A 12,660-nucleotide genomic window follows, 5' to 3' on the forward strand; every position below is an offset into this window, starting at 1 on the left:
TTTTCTATGTGCTGTTAAACTAGTGGTTCTCTCTACTGCCATGTATGCATCATGGGAAAAGGAAAACACTCATCAATTATACTGTTTGTCCCTAGAATAACCTTTCTTCGGACTAGTTAACATCAAGGACATGTGATGGCCACGTCAGAGCAATCAAACTTCTCCCCTTCGTATTTCAAAGTGACTCACCAAAGACGCCAGAATAAGATTAGAAAAATATTTACTGCTCTGTTGAATGTGGATAAAGAGCTCTCTTTGATGGTAGCGTTACCACAATTATTTTTTTTACCTTACGACAGTTTTTAGAAATTAGGCAGAGACAGAGTAGCTACTCACGTTCTCCTTGTCGGGAATCCCTAGAAGAGGAAAGAGAGAGAGAAAGAGCATAAGCTGTAAGATCAACTTGCAAAATGGCAATGAAATCCCCTGCTGAATCAAACCAAGTAACATTTTGGTGTTTTCAATTTGTCTTTCCAGAAAAACATACATAATGCTGCTTAGAAACGTAGCAGCACCTACCAAAATCTGTAACATAAATAAATAAATGACTCAGGAGCAGGGCTGGGTGCCAGACAAGAAAATCTCATACTTATTTTGCTTTTCTACCATACGCTTTACTCTCCTAGAGGTGAAAATCCAGCCCTGCTTATTTTACACCATGTGAGCAACTGTCTCAGAGCAATTACTCTGTCTTGGGCACCCGAACACTCAGAATTTTAGACGAACACATCAACTCTTAAGTTGCACGGATTGTATTTTTCCAAGGCAAACCCCCTGACACCGCTCCAGGGATTTGAACCTGGGGGCAGGTCGCACATAAAGACTACTACTAGCACACAACTGTTATTTTGGGCAAAGCAAACCGCTGCTGCTTCCAAGTTAGGTCCCAGCAGGCAATGGCTGTTTCCAGGGGTGTCTCAATTTTCTTAGCAAATAAGTTAATCATTCGTCCATTCAGTCATTTACACACATTTCATGAGCACTCGGTCCAGGCTGGCACTGGTCCTTTGCACTTCCTTTGGGTCTGCTACTCTGCCATGGTAAGGGTGGCCGCACTGGAAGGTCACCAGCCCCAGCAGAGCTTACTGGCCCCAGGACAGTGAGAACAGGTGGCCCTATACTGAAGCGACAGAAGTCCAGGTGGTTTTGATGTGTGGCTTGCACCTAGCTTAGAACTACTGGGGTGGTGTGAGGGGGGTTGCAATGCAAAAATGTAGCACATCCAAATTCTGAGTAAGCAGGACTTTATGTGTTTAATAAGGGGCCATACGGGACTTAAAATATTGGCATTAAAAGCACCGAGTGCCCATCCTAATAGGCAGCGGTAAGCAGGAGGGGTAAGAAAAGAATAGATTATTAGGAAACATACCCTAATTAAACTTTGACCCCCAACCTGGGATAGTATCGGGACATAACAGCTCAGGCAGGAAACAAGGGGACAGAGAGGGTTGTCCTCTCGAGCAGAGTATTAATGAACATGTTTGCCATCAGTTCTCGGATCCGCCAGAAAGAGTAAGCGTGGCCCAATGTCAGCACTCTGAAATTCGTCTTGAGCTCATCCATCCATTTATCCATCCATCCAACGACCATTTGAAAGGACTAGAGTTGACTAATGAGGAGATACAGGGTTGTAACAGAAGCTTACTTTCTAGGAGGTTTAATAAGATAAACACACAGTTGTACAAATCATCGTATCAGAGTGGATAGAAATTAGGGTATCTGTAGAGACATAATACTGAAAACGTGCTCTCAGGCCATGCAGGAACTTGCAAGTCGGGCTAAGGCATTAGAAGTCTTGGAATTTCACCTTCTATGCCTGGCCGTGGACCAGCATTAAAGGTTCTGACCAACAGAGTGGTATGATCAAGAAAAAGGAGGGAAGAGACTTTTCAAAATTAAAAGACACCTAAGACATAAAAACCAGAGGCAATGGCACAATCCTTCATGGAAGCGCAGTTTGAACGATTAACTAACTACAAAGACATTCAGTTGGGGAAATTCGGACTTGGATTGAGTGGTGGATATTATTAAGGAAAATCATACCAGTAATTAGGTATGATAATGGTGTGGTTTTTGCATGGAAAAGTCTGTATTTTCAAAAATGCCTGCTGAAGTATTTGGGGTGAAATGTATATATATGATTAGAAGAAGGAAATATGGCAAAATAATAATATGAAAATACCTATCAAATTATTACTAATCTTATTTAAGTATTAAAGTTTAATATTAATTAAAGTCATGACAATATAGGTATTAACTGTATCATTCTGTATGCTTGAAATTTTTCATAATAAAAAGTTAATTAAAAAAGTTCTGTGTAAGTCAGGTGTAGGGTACACCAAGAGTGAAATAATGAAGGTTCAAAGCCAGTTGAGCCATCTTTGCTCTCAGGTCAAGGGTGATGAGGCCCTCAGCCAGGGGGCTGCAGAGGGGAGGGAAAAGAAAGAATATGAACACTACAGAGGAAGGAACAAGGGATGGACAAGTGATTAACTTCAGGGGGGTGGAGGTGAGAGAAAAGAGGACCCCAAAACAGTGGAGGTTTAGTACCTGGTATGGGAGGACAGTGGAGTTATGAATGGAAATACACTTTCAGGAGGAAGGATGGTTTGTGGGAATCACGATGTATTCCGTTACTGATATTTTGAGTGCAAGAGACCAGGAGGACATCTGGGTGGAAAGAGAATGAGATCAGTAGTCACTTGGAAAGTTAGGCTGCCCTTTGTAAGACTCAAACAGATTTGTATCAGTTGCAAGAAAGGATGCAACGGTGGAGGGGTCGGTATAGAGGAAAAAAGAGAAAAATAGCCAAGGCTGTCTGAACTTCCAGCTGAGGGGAAGAATACCCATGAAAGAATACAAGGGGCCAGAGAGATACAAGAAAACCAGGATAATGCAGTGGAGGCTGGGACCCAAGGGAGGATGGAGTCCGAACATGGAAAATCTTACCCAGTCATAGAGAGTGTGTAATAGTAATGACTGAGGCTGGCTATTAGTTGGACACTGGAGAATTCAGATGGCTTGAGTCAAGAAGTATACGGCAGAAGGAAGACTTTGAGGGGTTAAAGAGTAACTGGTGGTGAGGAAATAATAGGTCACATCACCTGGGTGCTTATTATACGCCCGGCACATTTGCTTCTAAACATTTGACACGTTTTGCTTCATTTAATCCTCACAACAATCCTATGAGGAAACCGAGGCACAGAGACACTAAGTGCCTTAACGGAAGTCACACAGCTAGGAGACAGCACAGCTGGGATTTCCAGTTCAGTTACTGGTCATCCCTAGATCAGCCAGGGGAGAAAAATCAAGAACAGGGGAAGAAATGAAAGGAAAGAGAGATCTGCCCTCCAACACCCACCTCTCCAAGGACAGAAGAGAAACAGAGAAAGAGAGGGCACAGGCTGCCCAGAAACTGGGAAACAGAGGGGACGGAAGCTCACTTAAGATCCTGGTCAGGCGGGAAGGAGGGTCACCTGTAGAGAGTGACAAGTCTGAGCGTGAAAATGAGAGTGGGAATTCAAGGAGGTAGGAAGAGGATGGGAAGGGTGGCTCTGGCTCTGAAGATGCTTGGAGTGGAAGTACTGCTCGACCCATCAGTGTGTCAGTGTTGAAGCGCCACAGCTTCAGAAACCCCGGGGCTCGCTGCCTCGTAACACATATACGGACAAGAGCCAGGTAAGGGGACCCAGAGCCTCAACGAGCAACTCCCAGGGATGGTATCGAGTGCTGAAAAGATGCTTCTGACATGCACGAACAGATAAACAGACTCAGGACACAGGATTTCTTCGAGTCTCGTGGGCACCCATTAGAAAAGAGCATCACAGAGAAAAACTTCCTTTCTTTTATGATCAGCCAGAGACTCATCTGGCTGATTCCAGATCTCTTACAAAAGGCCTGGAATTGGAAGAGGCCACGACTTAAGAAGAAGAAAGAACGAATCCCGCTGCTTCTCTCCTTGATCAGTAGCATCAAAGGAAGCAAGAGGTGTGGCTCTCAGGGGTCTACGACAAACACAGTTCTTGAACCCCATTTTTAAAAGAGCCCAGAAACAACACTTTAAAATGAAGGTATTTTGGGAACGCATGCTGAAGTTCCAACTAGTACCAGAGCATACCTCCCTCTATCAGCTCAGACCACGAAATTATACTACAGGAACAATTTTTTAAAATAACTCAAGTGTGGGCTGGTGGGTCTGTTTATCCACAAGAGAGTCTGGAGGCTTACTGTCAAGCTGGTGTAGGAAGTATTTTTGGGTCACATGAAAACACATGCCGCACAACAGACTTTTATATACAAAATGTTCATGTTTTTCACTTACTGTCATTGTTAGAGCCTGTTTCCATAACACCATAAGGAGGAGCCAGAAGTCCTGCCATGTACTGTCGATACTTCTGAAAGACAAGATTGTAAACTCAGGGTACGGATATTTACTCACTTTGAACATTCACGTATTTACATGTTAAGAAGCAGAAACGCTGGGTGTCAGGAAGCATCTGAGTCTTGTATTTATAGAGCCATGGAGCGTGCTGTCTGGGCTCTGGGGCCTAAAATAAAAATGCTGTGTTCTAAAGAGGTCTTCCCGGATGAGACTGAAAGAGCCCCTGTTGGGGAGGGAGTTCTATCGCAGCCCGTTCCTCCATGTATTTGCGGCTGATTAACCAAACGGTGCGGGCTCTTACCCTCCCCTCCACCTCTCGCCAAGCCTCTCGTGCTCTCAAACACACGCTCAGGATTTTGAGGAGGGAAAAGACATTTGGTTTTTGCAGATGCAGATACGAATAAAAGTGCCGCCTTCTTAACAGGTGAATAGCACTGAATCAACTGTCTTTCAAAGCCAAAAGAAATGCATCTCTAGAAAATGTCTGTTTTGAAAGAAGCTGATTCATCGCCATTTACCAACTTCCTTTTACACAGTACACCTGCCCGTTATGTGACCTCCCAAGAACTTTCGATTTGTTGTCAAATACAATAGTTTGGCTTCATTTAGAACTACGTGGATTCCCCTGAATTGTCTCCCCCTAACTTTTGGTCCAGGCCTGCTTTAAAACCTGGGGCTCAGCGATACACATTAGCCTTGGGAGTCTGTGCTGTTTGGAAGGGATAAGGCTTGGCGAGCGTAAAGCATGCAGGTAGAGCACCCAACAAGAGAGGAGTGACATTTATGAAGAATGGAAAGTGAGTGTAAGACATCGTCTCTTCTCAGGTAATCAGTACAGCCTCCTCCCCTTTCAGAGTGAAAAGCTGGGCAATTTTATTTATTGCGTGGTGTCATGTATATTTATGGTTTATAATTATGATGACACATAAATGTTAAACAGCACCAAAGGAATCAACACTCTATAACGTGCCTGTGGGTTACACAAACGTCAGCAGAAAAGACTTCATCTGTAGCAATGGGCAGCTGGCAGCATGCAGTATTTGAGCAGCCATCTGGCCCATTTGGTAGATTTGAATGGTGTTTGTAAAGTAACATTGACGAGTTCTCAAAAGAGCCTTCTTCTAGTCAAGATGTGACTAGCTTTTTTTTTTTTTTTTTTTAATCCTGTTTTCTTCTCGTTCTGAGGCAACTATACTAACACCTGCATGCAAACATTTAAAATCATGATTTTTCTCTGCCTCTGAGTTAACTAATCACTCCAACGTACACATGGGACCAATCCATCACCCTGCATTCCTGACATTTCCTTTGATAATTCCCCAATTCTGCTTTTCCACTTTCTTATGATACTATCTACTTTTCTTCCTCATGAGAAAGCACTGATCAAAGCACACTTCTGGGCATAATATTATGCTGGACTCTGAACAAAACAGGCTCAGAGAGAGCAGATGGGCTAGGTTATGTTCTAAGAAGGTTCTATGACCCCCTACAGCCTTTTGAGGTATTCCTGTCACTGTTAGCAACTACATTAACAGGCTCCTGAAAGAAATAATTCATGTTAAATTAAAGGAGCAATTTTGCTTTGCTTAGAGATGTTGTTTTGGATGCAATTTGTCTCAGGCACCTCAATGTCAATTTCCATGAACTCCAGGGAAGCACCTTGCTGACTCCTAAATGAACAGGACTCCGCCTTCCTTCAACTCCATAGCACTAGGTCTGAGCTTGGCTCAGACCTAGTTGGAGCATGTTACCAGGGCTGCCACTCCTGGGAGCAGAAAACAGAGCAGCCGTTTGGGGTGCAGAGTGCGGGCTGGGCTTCCGCGTGTGTTTGTACTGAGCATCTACTATGTGCAGACTGTGTCCTAGACACTGCGCTTACTGCAGAGAACAAGCAGACAAGGCCCCATGCACTTGTGAAACATCGATCTCCCGCAAAACAGGGTACCCTGTCTTGCACATAATAGGATATTAACACTTATCGTTGACTTCGGGAATGTGAATGGACATTTTCAAACATATATAAAAATAGAAAGAATACCACACCGCATACTTAACATCCATCCTCAATAATTATGAACTCATGACTAATGTTATTTCATCTACAATCCTATCCACTTGCCCCTCTCAGTTATTTTGAAGCAAATTCCACATATATCATTTAATCCATAAATATTTCAGTAGGAATCTCTAAAAGGTAAGGATTCTTTTCTTCCTCCAAACAAAACCATAACACCCACTATCACAACTAAGAAATGTAACAATGTCTCAATAATATCCAGTCAAGTGCAAATTTCTAACTGTTCCATAAATGTCATTGCTGAATTGAATTTAAAAATAATGTATTAGATACATAGATGAATGGAACAGAACACAGAGCCCAGAAATAAACCCACACGTATATGGTCACTTAATTTACCACAAAGGAGGTGCTGGGAAAACTGGACAGCCACATGCAAAAGGATGAAACTGGACCACAATCTTACACCATACACAAAAATTAACTCAAAATGGATGAAAGTCTCGAACGTAAGACCTGAAACCATTAAACTCCTAGAAGAAATCATAGGCTGTAGGCTCCTTGATGTTGGTCTTGGCATGACTTTTTTTGGATTTGACAGCAAAAGCAAAGGCAATCAAAGCAAAAATCAGTAAGTGGGACTACATTAAACTGAAAAGTATTTGCACAGCAGAAGAAACAATCAACAAAATGAAAAAATAACCTACTAAATGGGAGAAAATGTTTACAAATCATGTATCTGAAAAGGGGTTAATATCCAAAATATATAAATATAACAGACTCAGAGATACAGAGAACAGATTGGTGGTTGCCAGAGCTGGAGGGTGGGGAGTGGGTGCAATGGGTTTTTAAAACCTATTTCTGCAGAACCCTGGGCTCCTTGGAGGACCCTCAGGCAAGGGTACCATGGAAGCAGAACCTTCAACTAGAGCGTCTTCACTTTTAGCTGATATATAATTTAGAGTTCTAAGAGCAATTTCATTTGAAAGATGACTTTTGCTTCTAAAAAAGAAAAGTTTACAAACCACAGAATTAAATAATCTCTCAACTTCCAGCCAGACAGATGTCAATCAAAGATCTCCATGAAGAATCAACAAAGACCAAATTAGGATTTGCCTATGAAGTGTTAGGGGTTCTATTCTCTGTTAGAAAGACGTCTACGGTTGTAGATTGGCCAAATGACAGGCTGCTCCATACCTGAAAGGGTTATCAACAAAACCGGTAGAACTAAGAATTTAACTGAGATGCATCATGGTGCAATGCTGCCCTTCTCAAACTGAGGTGTGCAGATCCCCCTAGTGTAGCGCCCAGCAGGGCAAGAGGGTATGTGACAAGGGTTAACAGGAGCTCTTCCTAGAGCTTACCATTTTATTCTATGTCAAATAGTTTAAAGCATTACTTTTATATTATGGAGCAGAAAACTAAATCTGCATAAATTTTAAAGATTAAAGCACATGCGACTTCAAAGGAAGTTTGAGCTTGCTTCTGGCTACTTCTAGCTACAAAGGGTCTAGACCCAAGGCGTTATGTATTGATTTCCTCTACATTCAGAGAACTTCAGTGGAAAAACCCAAGCGCCTCTGATGTAACGGAAAGCGCGCAGATGCTGGAATCACACAAGAAAGGGGTCTTAATTCTGATTCTGCCACGTGCCACCTGTGTGAACCTGAGTGAGTTACTTACCTCAGTTTCCTGGGATAATATCACCCATCTTTCAGGGCCATTGGGAGGATGAGAAATAAAATCTAGAGAAGTGCCCAGCACATATTAGGCACTTAATACATGATTACTGCAGTAGTAAGAAACCATCAAGAATTGGTCAAACTAATCCCAATATATCTGACGATATTTCCCAAGCAGAGTGTCCAGCTTTAGGGAAGAACACTCTCTAAGTGACTTCTCATTACTGAGGCTGTTGATACACACAATATAAAGACCCACGATACATCCACTGACCTGTCTGCTAAAGGGAGCTATGGAGAAATAAGAATTTAAAGAATAGATGTTCTAAAGTAATTTTATAACATACTGCCTACTTTCATACCCACATGGCAAAAGAGTCCAAGGAGAAGGGAAGAGCCCAGGAGAGAAAGCCCAGAAATAACTGAACGAAAGTAAGTAAAGCCTTTCAGCCATCAGAACTGATTTGGGTTAACAAAACCTTAAAAAAAAAAAAACCTCTAAATTACAATTGGCCAGTTTTCAAAGCAAAGTCAGTGCAGGGAAGAAATCCTCAGGCTAGTGAAGCCAGAAGCCTGTTCTTAAATCAAGGTGGAGATATGCCACTGGCTATCCTAATGTTTTCTGAGAAAAGACAAAAGATGACAGTCTTAGGAAGGTTAAAACCTGGTCCATGTCTCAGCCCCTTCACTGTCCCCCCAAAGCCACCGAGGAAGGCTGGCTGGGAGGCTGGCAGAGCAGCCCCCAGGCCGAGGGAGGCTGTGGGCAAATCCAGCTCTGCTGCACAGCCTTGAGCCCCAGGCTGGGGCTGCTCCCACCCAGAGCCGGGGGTGCCTTTCTCTACTGTGCGCAATGGCCCCACATGGCCCAGCTGTAGCCTAGGAGCCAGATATAAAAGTTGGGTGGTGTCTGCTGGAGGAGGGGGCGTAGTAGACATATGTCATATTCTAAAGGCCAGTCTCAATTTGCCAAGCAGGACACACAGAGAATAAAGGCTGGCAGCCTGAACCCTAGCTAGATCCTCTGTGACAAGAGAAGAAGGGGTCCCAGTGGGGCGGAACTCCCCACCCTGGAAGTCAAGGCTTTCCTGACACACTGAGGGCTTTCCTGGGTGTCCTCTGAGCTGCTGCCCACTGCCAAGGCACCTAGGCTGCCAGCACGCAACTGTCACCACATGCCGCAGCAGCCAGGTGCGGACCTCAGCTTTGGGTACAAGCCTTCCCAGCAACTGTCCCCTGCCTTTTGCCACCAACCCCATCCGCCTAGGAGATCTTCAGGTTTCAGGAAAAACGTAAATAACATCCTTAGGCTGGGATATCAACTCTAGAAAAACATTAAAGACAGGAAGCCATGAGGATGATCGACAGGCCTTGCTGTGAACACCTGAGGGTCGGGGCGATGCACATGTGCTCGGAACAGGGACATGTTAATGACAGCTCATGGTGGGCAGTGTCCAGGGTTGGGGAAGCATAGAGGGGACTCTACCAGGGGTGTGGGGATATGTCGTGTCATCACGTCCCATTCATTACATCTGTACTAGGGTCTCCCAAAGTATTAAAGCTGAGTTCATGAAATGTAATGACAAACAGGTTGCCTGTACTTTCTCTGAAAGTATCCTGATTATGCGGTAGAGTAACTTAGAATAGGGAGGTAAAGTATAGCCCCCCCCTTTTCTATTTCTTGGCAAGAGTTCTTTCACAACTTCTGTATGTGTAATGGATGGTGGGAAAACGGACATGGCACATTGCTCTAAAATCCCAGAGATCTAGAAAACTCTTAAACATGTGAAGAGGAGAAGGGGAAAAAGTAAAGCAGTTGTAGAGGGAAACCTTCATGCAGAATTTTTCTTTTTACCCTTTTAGCGCCATATGTACTGCTTCTCTCACAGCAGATCACTGGCTGGACCGAGTTTACCTCTTACTGCCGGCTTATTCTTTTTCCTTGTTTCTTGATTTCTCTAGCATCGACCTAACAGGCACAGAGAACTTCTATTGCCTCTTCTTCAGTGATGTTTAATTCATCCTTCGGCTCTAATACAGATATACCTAAATGGAGGCAAAATCTGTTTGCCAGCTCCCGGCCATTTTTAATTCATGAGTAACCTGCAAGAGCTGTAGTTTGGAGGGCAATAATCACAACTATAGCTCTAATGGAGGAAGTTTCCCAAACCTGAATCGCTTAAGAATTCTAGAATGAAGCCCGAGTAAGATGATGCTGCAAGTAAGCAAATACAGTCTCCCACAGAAACTTCCTGTTTGAAATTCTCTCTCCTCCTGGCCTGTGAAGGTGCAGAGATCCCAACCCATAGGTGGAGGGTCCCTCAAATTCCCTCAAGTGAGAGCAGGGCGGTGAGGAATACAGCTTAGGCAGCCCTCACTCAGTCACAGAGATGAGTCAGATTAGCCCGGAGGGAAAGGGAGAGAAAAATGCATTCACTAAATCAGTCAAGGGGAAAAGAGAAGCACAGTGGGGTCCTCACAGCGGGATCCCCAGGGGCTTTGCTTCTAGGGATGGGGACAGCCATTCTCACGTGATCATACAATCATCTCAGTGCAGTGGTCCCAGGGGATAGAAGTAAAAAAGGTACTGAAAACGTGGCTGGGTGATAGAGCGCGGGGCAAATTCAGATCTGGGAGTCAGGGCAAGGACATGAAATCTGAGGCTGAGAGGGCTTGGAGGTAAGGGCCAGAGGGCCTTCCAGGTAGAGGGGGAACAGGGGTGGTGTGCAGACAAAGACGCGTCTCTGGCAGGAGAGTCAGGATGAGGGTGTCGGGAGAGGGGAAGGCAGTGGGGACGGAGCGGTGCACGGGCCAAAGAGGCAAGGCCTTGGAGGCCATGAGAGGAATTTGGAACATCATCCTACTATAATCGGGAGCGGTTTAAGTGGAGAAGTGACAAGAACAGACATGTGTTTTTAAAAGATCATTCTGGCTGCTGTGTGGAGAACGGTTTTGATGGGAAAATAAGGATGGCATTAAGCCCTTAAGGGGAGGGCAGGCCTGGATGTGGCCCCTCAAAGGGGCCTGAGATTAGCGGAGAGGGAAGAGAGAGAGACGGGGAGCAGGGGTGGTAAAGATCCTTCGTTCCTCAAGGCCAAACAATCTCCAAGTACTTAGACTTGATGATAAAGCCTCGGATTTCTTGCCAAAGCACACTCAACACACGTGTGCTTTTAATATGACTAAAAGGTTCGGCGATTTCAGGAGGCTCATGAATGAGCTCATGAAAGATTATAATTTTAGTGCACACTCTGCATGTTTGAGGGACTGAAATAGCCATGAGCTTCTCTTAGAAAAACTCAAATTGAGAGGAAGACATACACACACAGTAGGTCAATGCTACTTAATTGAGTCCTAAAATAATTTGTTCTGGAGCTGTTATTGCACAGGAAATCCTCCTAAACTCTCTTTTTGCTAAGCCTGAACCTACTACAGTCCATCTAATGTAGAAATGAGACTAGGAACATTGTCTCTAAATAACTGCTACCTCCTTGTTTATATAAAAACCTGTTGATTGACATTTTATTTAAACATATTCGTCTTCAAAGTGATGACTATTAAGTATAGTTATCCTGAATTAAAATGATGAAGCCCAGCACTTATAAAACTAACAGGAATATCGTCCTGCATACCATGGGAACATGCAAATTCCAAGAAAGTGCTTAAATATTGATAATACAAAATTAGGATGCATCAATCATTTAAAAACCTAAAATAAAGGATGATTTCGCAGAAAGTAACAGCCCTGACTATCATCCCATTAGAACAAGCTACCAACATTTTGACTTTGCATTCTTGCTCTACCATGTACTTACAAAGGGCAGCAGGCAGCGTAGGAGGGGGATTGGTGAGTAGTGATTCAGGAGGTGCTATAGTCTGGCTGTGTCCCCGCCAAATTCATATGCTGAAATCCTAGCACCCAAGGTAACGGTATTAGGAGGCGGGGCCTTTGGGAGGTGCTTAAGTAGGAGGGGGAAGCCCCCATGAATGGGCTCAGTACTCTTCCATGCAGCCTGGGAGAGGCTTTCCCACCATCCATTACACATACAGAAGTTGTGAAAGAACTCTTGCCAAGAAACAGAAAAGGGGGGGGCTATACTTTACCTTCCTATTCTCACCCGACCATGCTGGCACCCTGATCTCAGACTTCCAGCCTTCGGAACTGGAAAGAATAAATTTCTGTTGTTTCAAAGTCCCCTAGTTTGTGGTATTCTGTGATAGCAGCCTGAACAGACTAAGACAGTGGGGTAGGGGGCTCTTTTCGTGGCCCAAACAGGTATCTGAACTTCCACTTTAGAGGCATTTCTTTAGTTTCTGGCTTTGTCCCTCAAAACCCGAAACCACTGGGGCATAAGTACTATGCATTTCCGTGGCTATTTTCTGACCGAGTTTCTCTAGAAGCATCCACAGGCTTCTCTCACCTGACCTCCTTAACCCCACTCCTACCTGAAAGCCCACTGTGCATACAGGATCCCGGTTTTTGCCACATCCACGAATGGAAACTACACAAGGGCAGTGACTTTTGCCTGTTTCATACACGGACGGAACTCGACAGCCTGGAGTCGGCTGCTTCTTACCTTCAA

At 44.1% G+C, this 12,660-nt stretch overlaps 1 protein-coding gene across 2 annotated transcripts in view; it reads right to left on the minus strand.

The window, feature by feature from the left end:
- RAPGEF4 (Rap guanine nucleotide exchange factor 4) overlaps positions 1–12,660 on the minus strand; it is a 317,882-nt gene that overhangs the window by 132,814 nt on the left and 172,408 nt on the right. For both annotated transcript variants that reach the window (XM_060016578.1, XM_060016577.1), the window contains exons 5-6: positions 4,322–4,394; positions 337–356 (exon numbers count right to left, since the gene is read on the minus strand). In XM_060016578.1, coding sequence (XP_059872561.1) covers positions 337–356; positions 4,322–4,394 — 93 coding nt within the window. The remainder of the gene's footprint in view (positions 1–336; positions 357–4,321; positions 4,395–12,660) is intronic.

This window comes from Delphinus delphis, chromosome 7 (genome assembly GCF_949987515.2).
Source record: "Delphinus delphis chromosome 7, mDelDel1.2, whole genome shotgun sequence".
NCBI classification, from domain to species: Eukaryota; Metazoa; Chordata; class Mammalia; order Artiodactyla; family Delphinidae; genus Delphinus; species Delphinus delphis.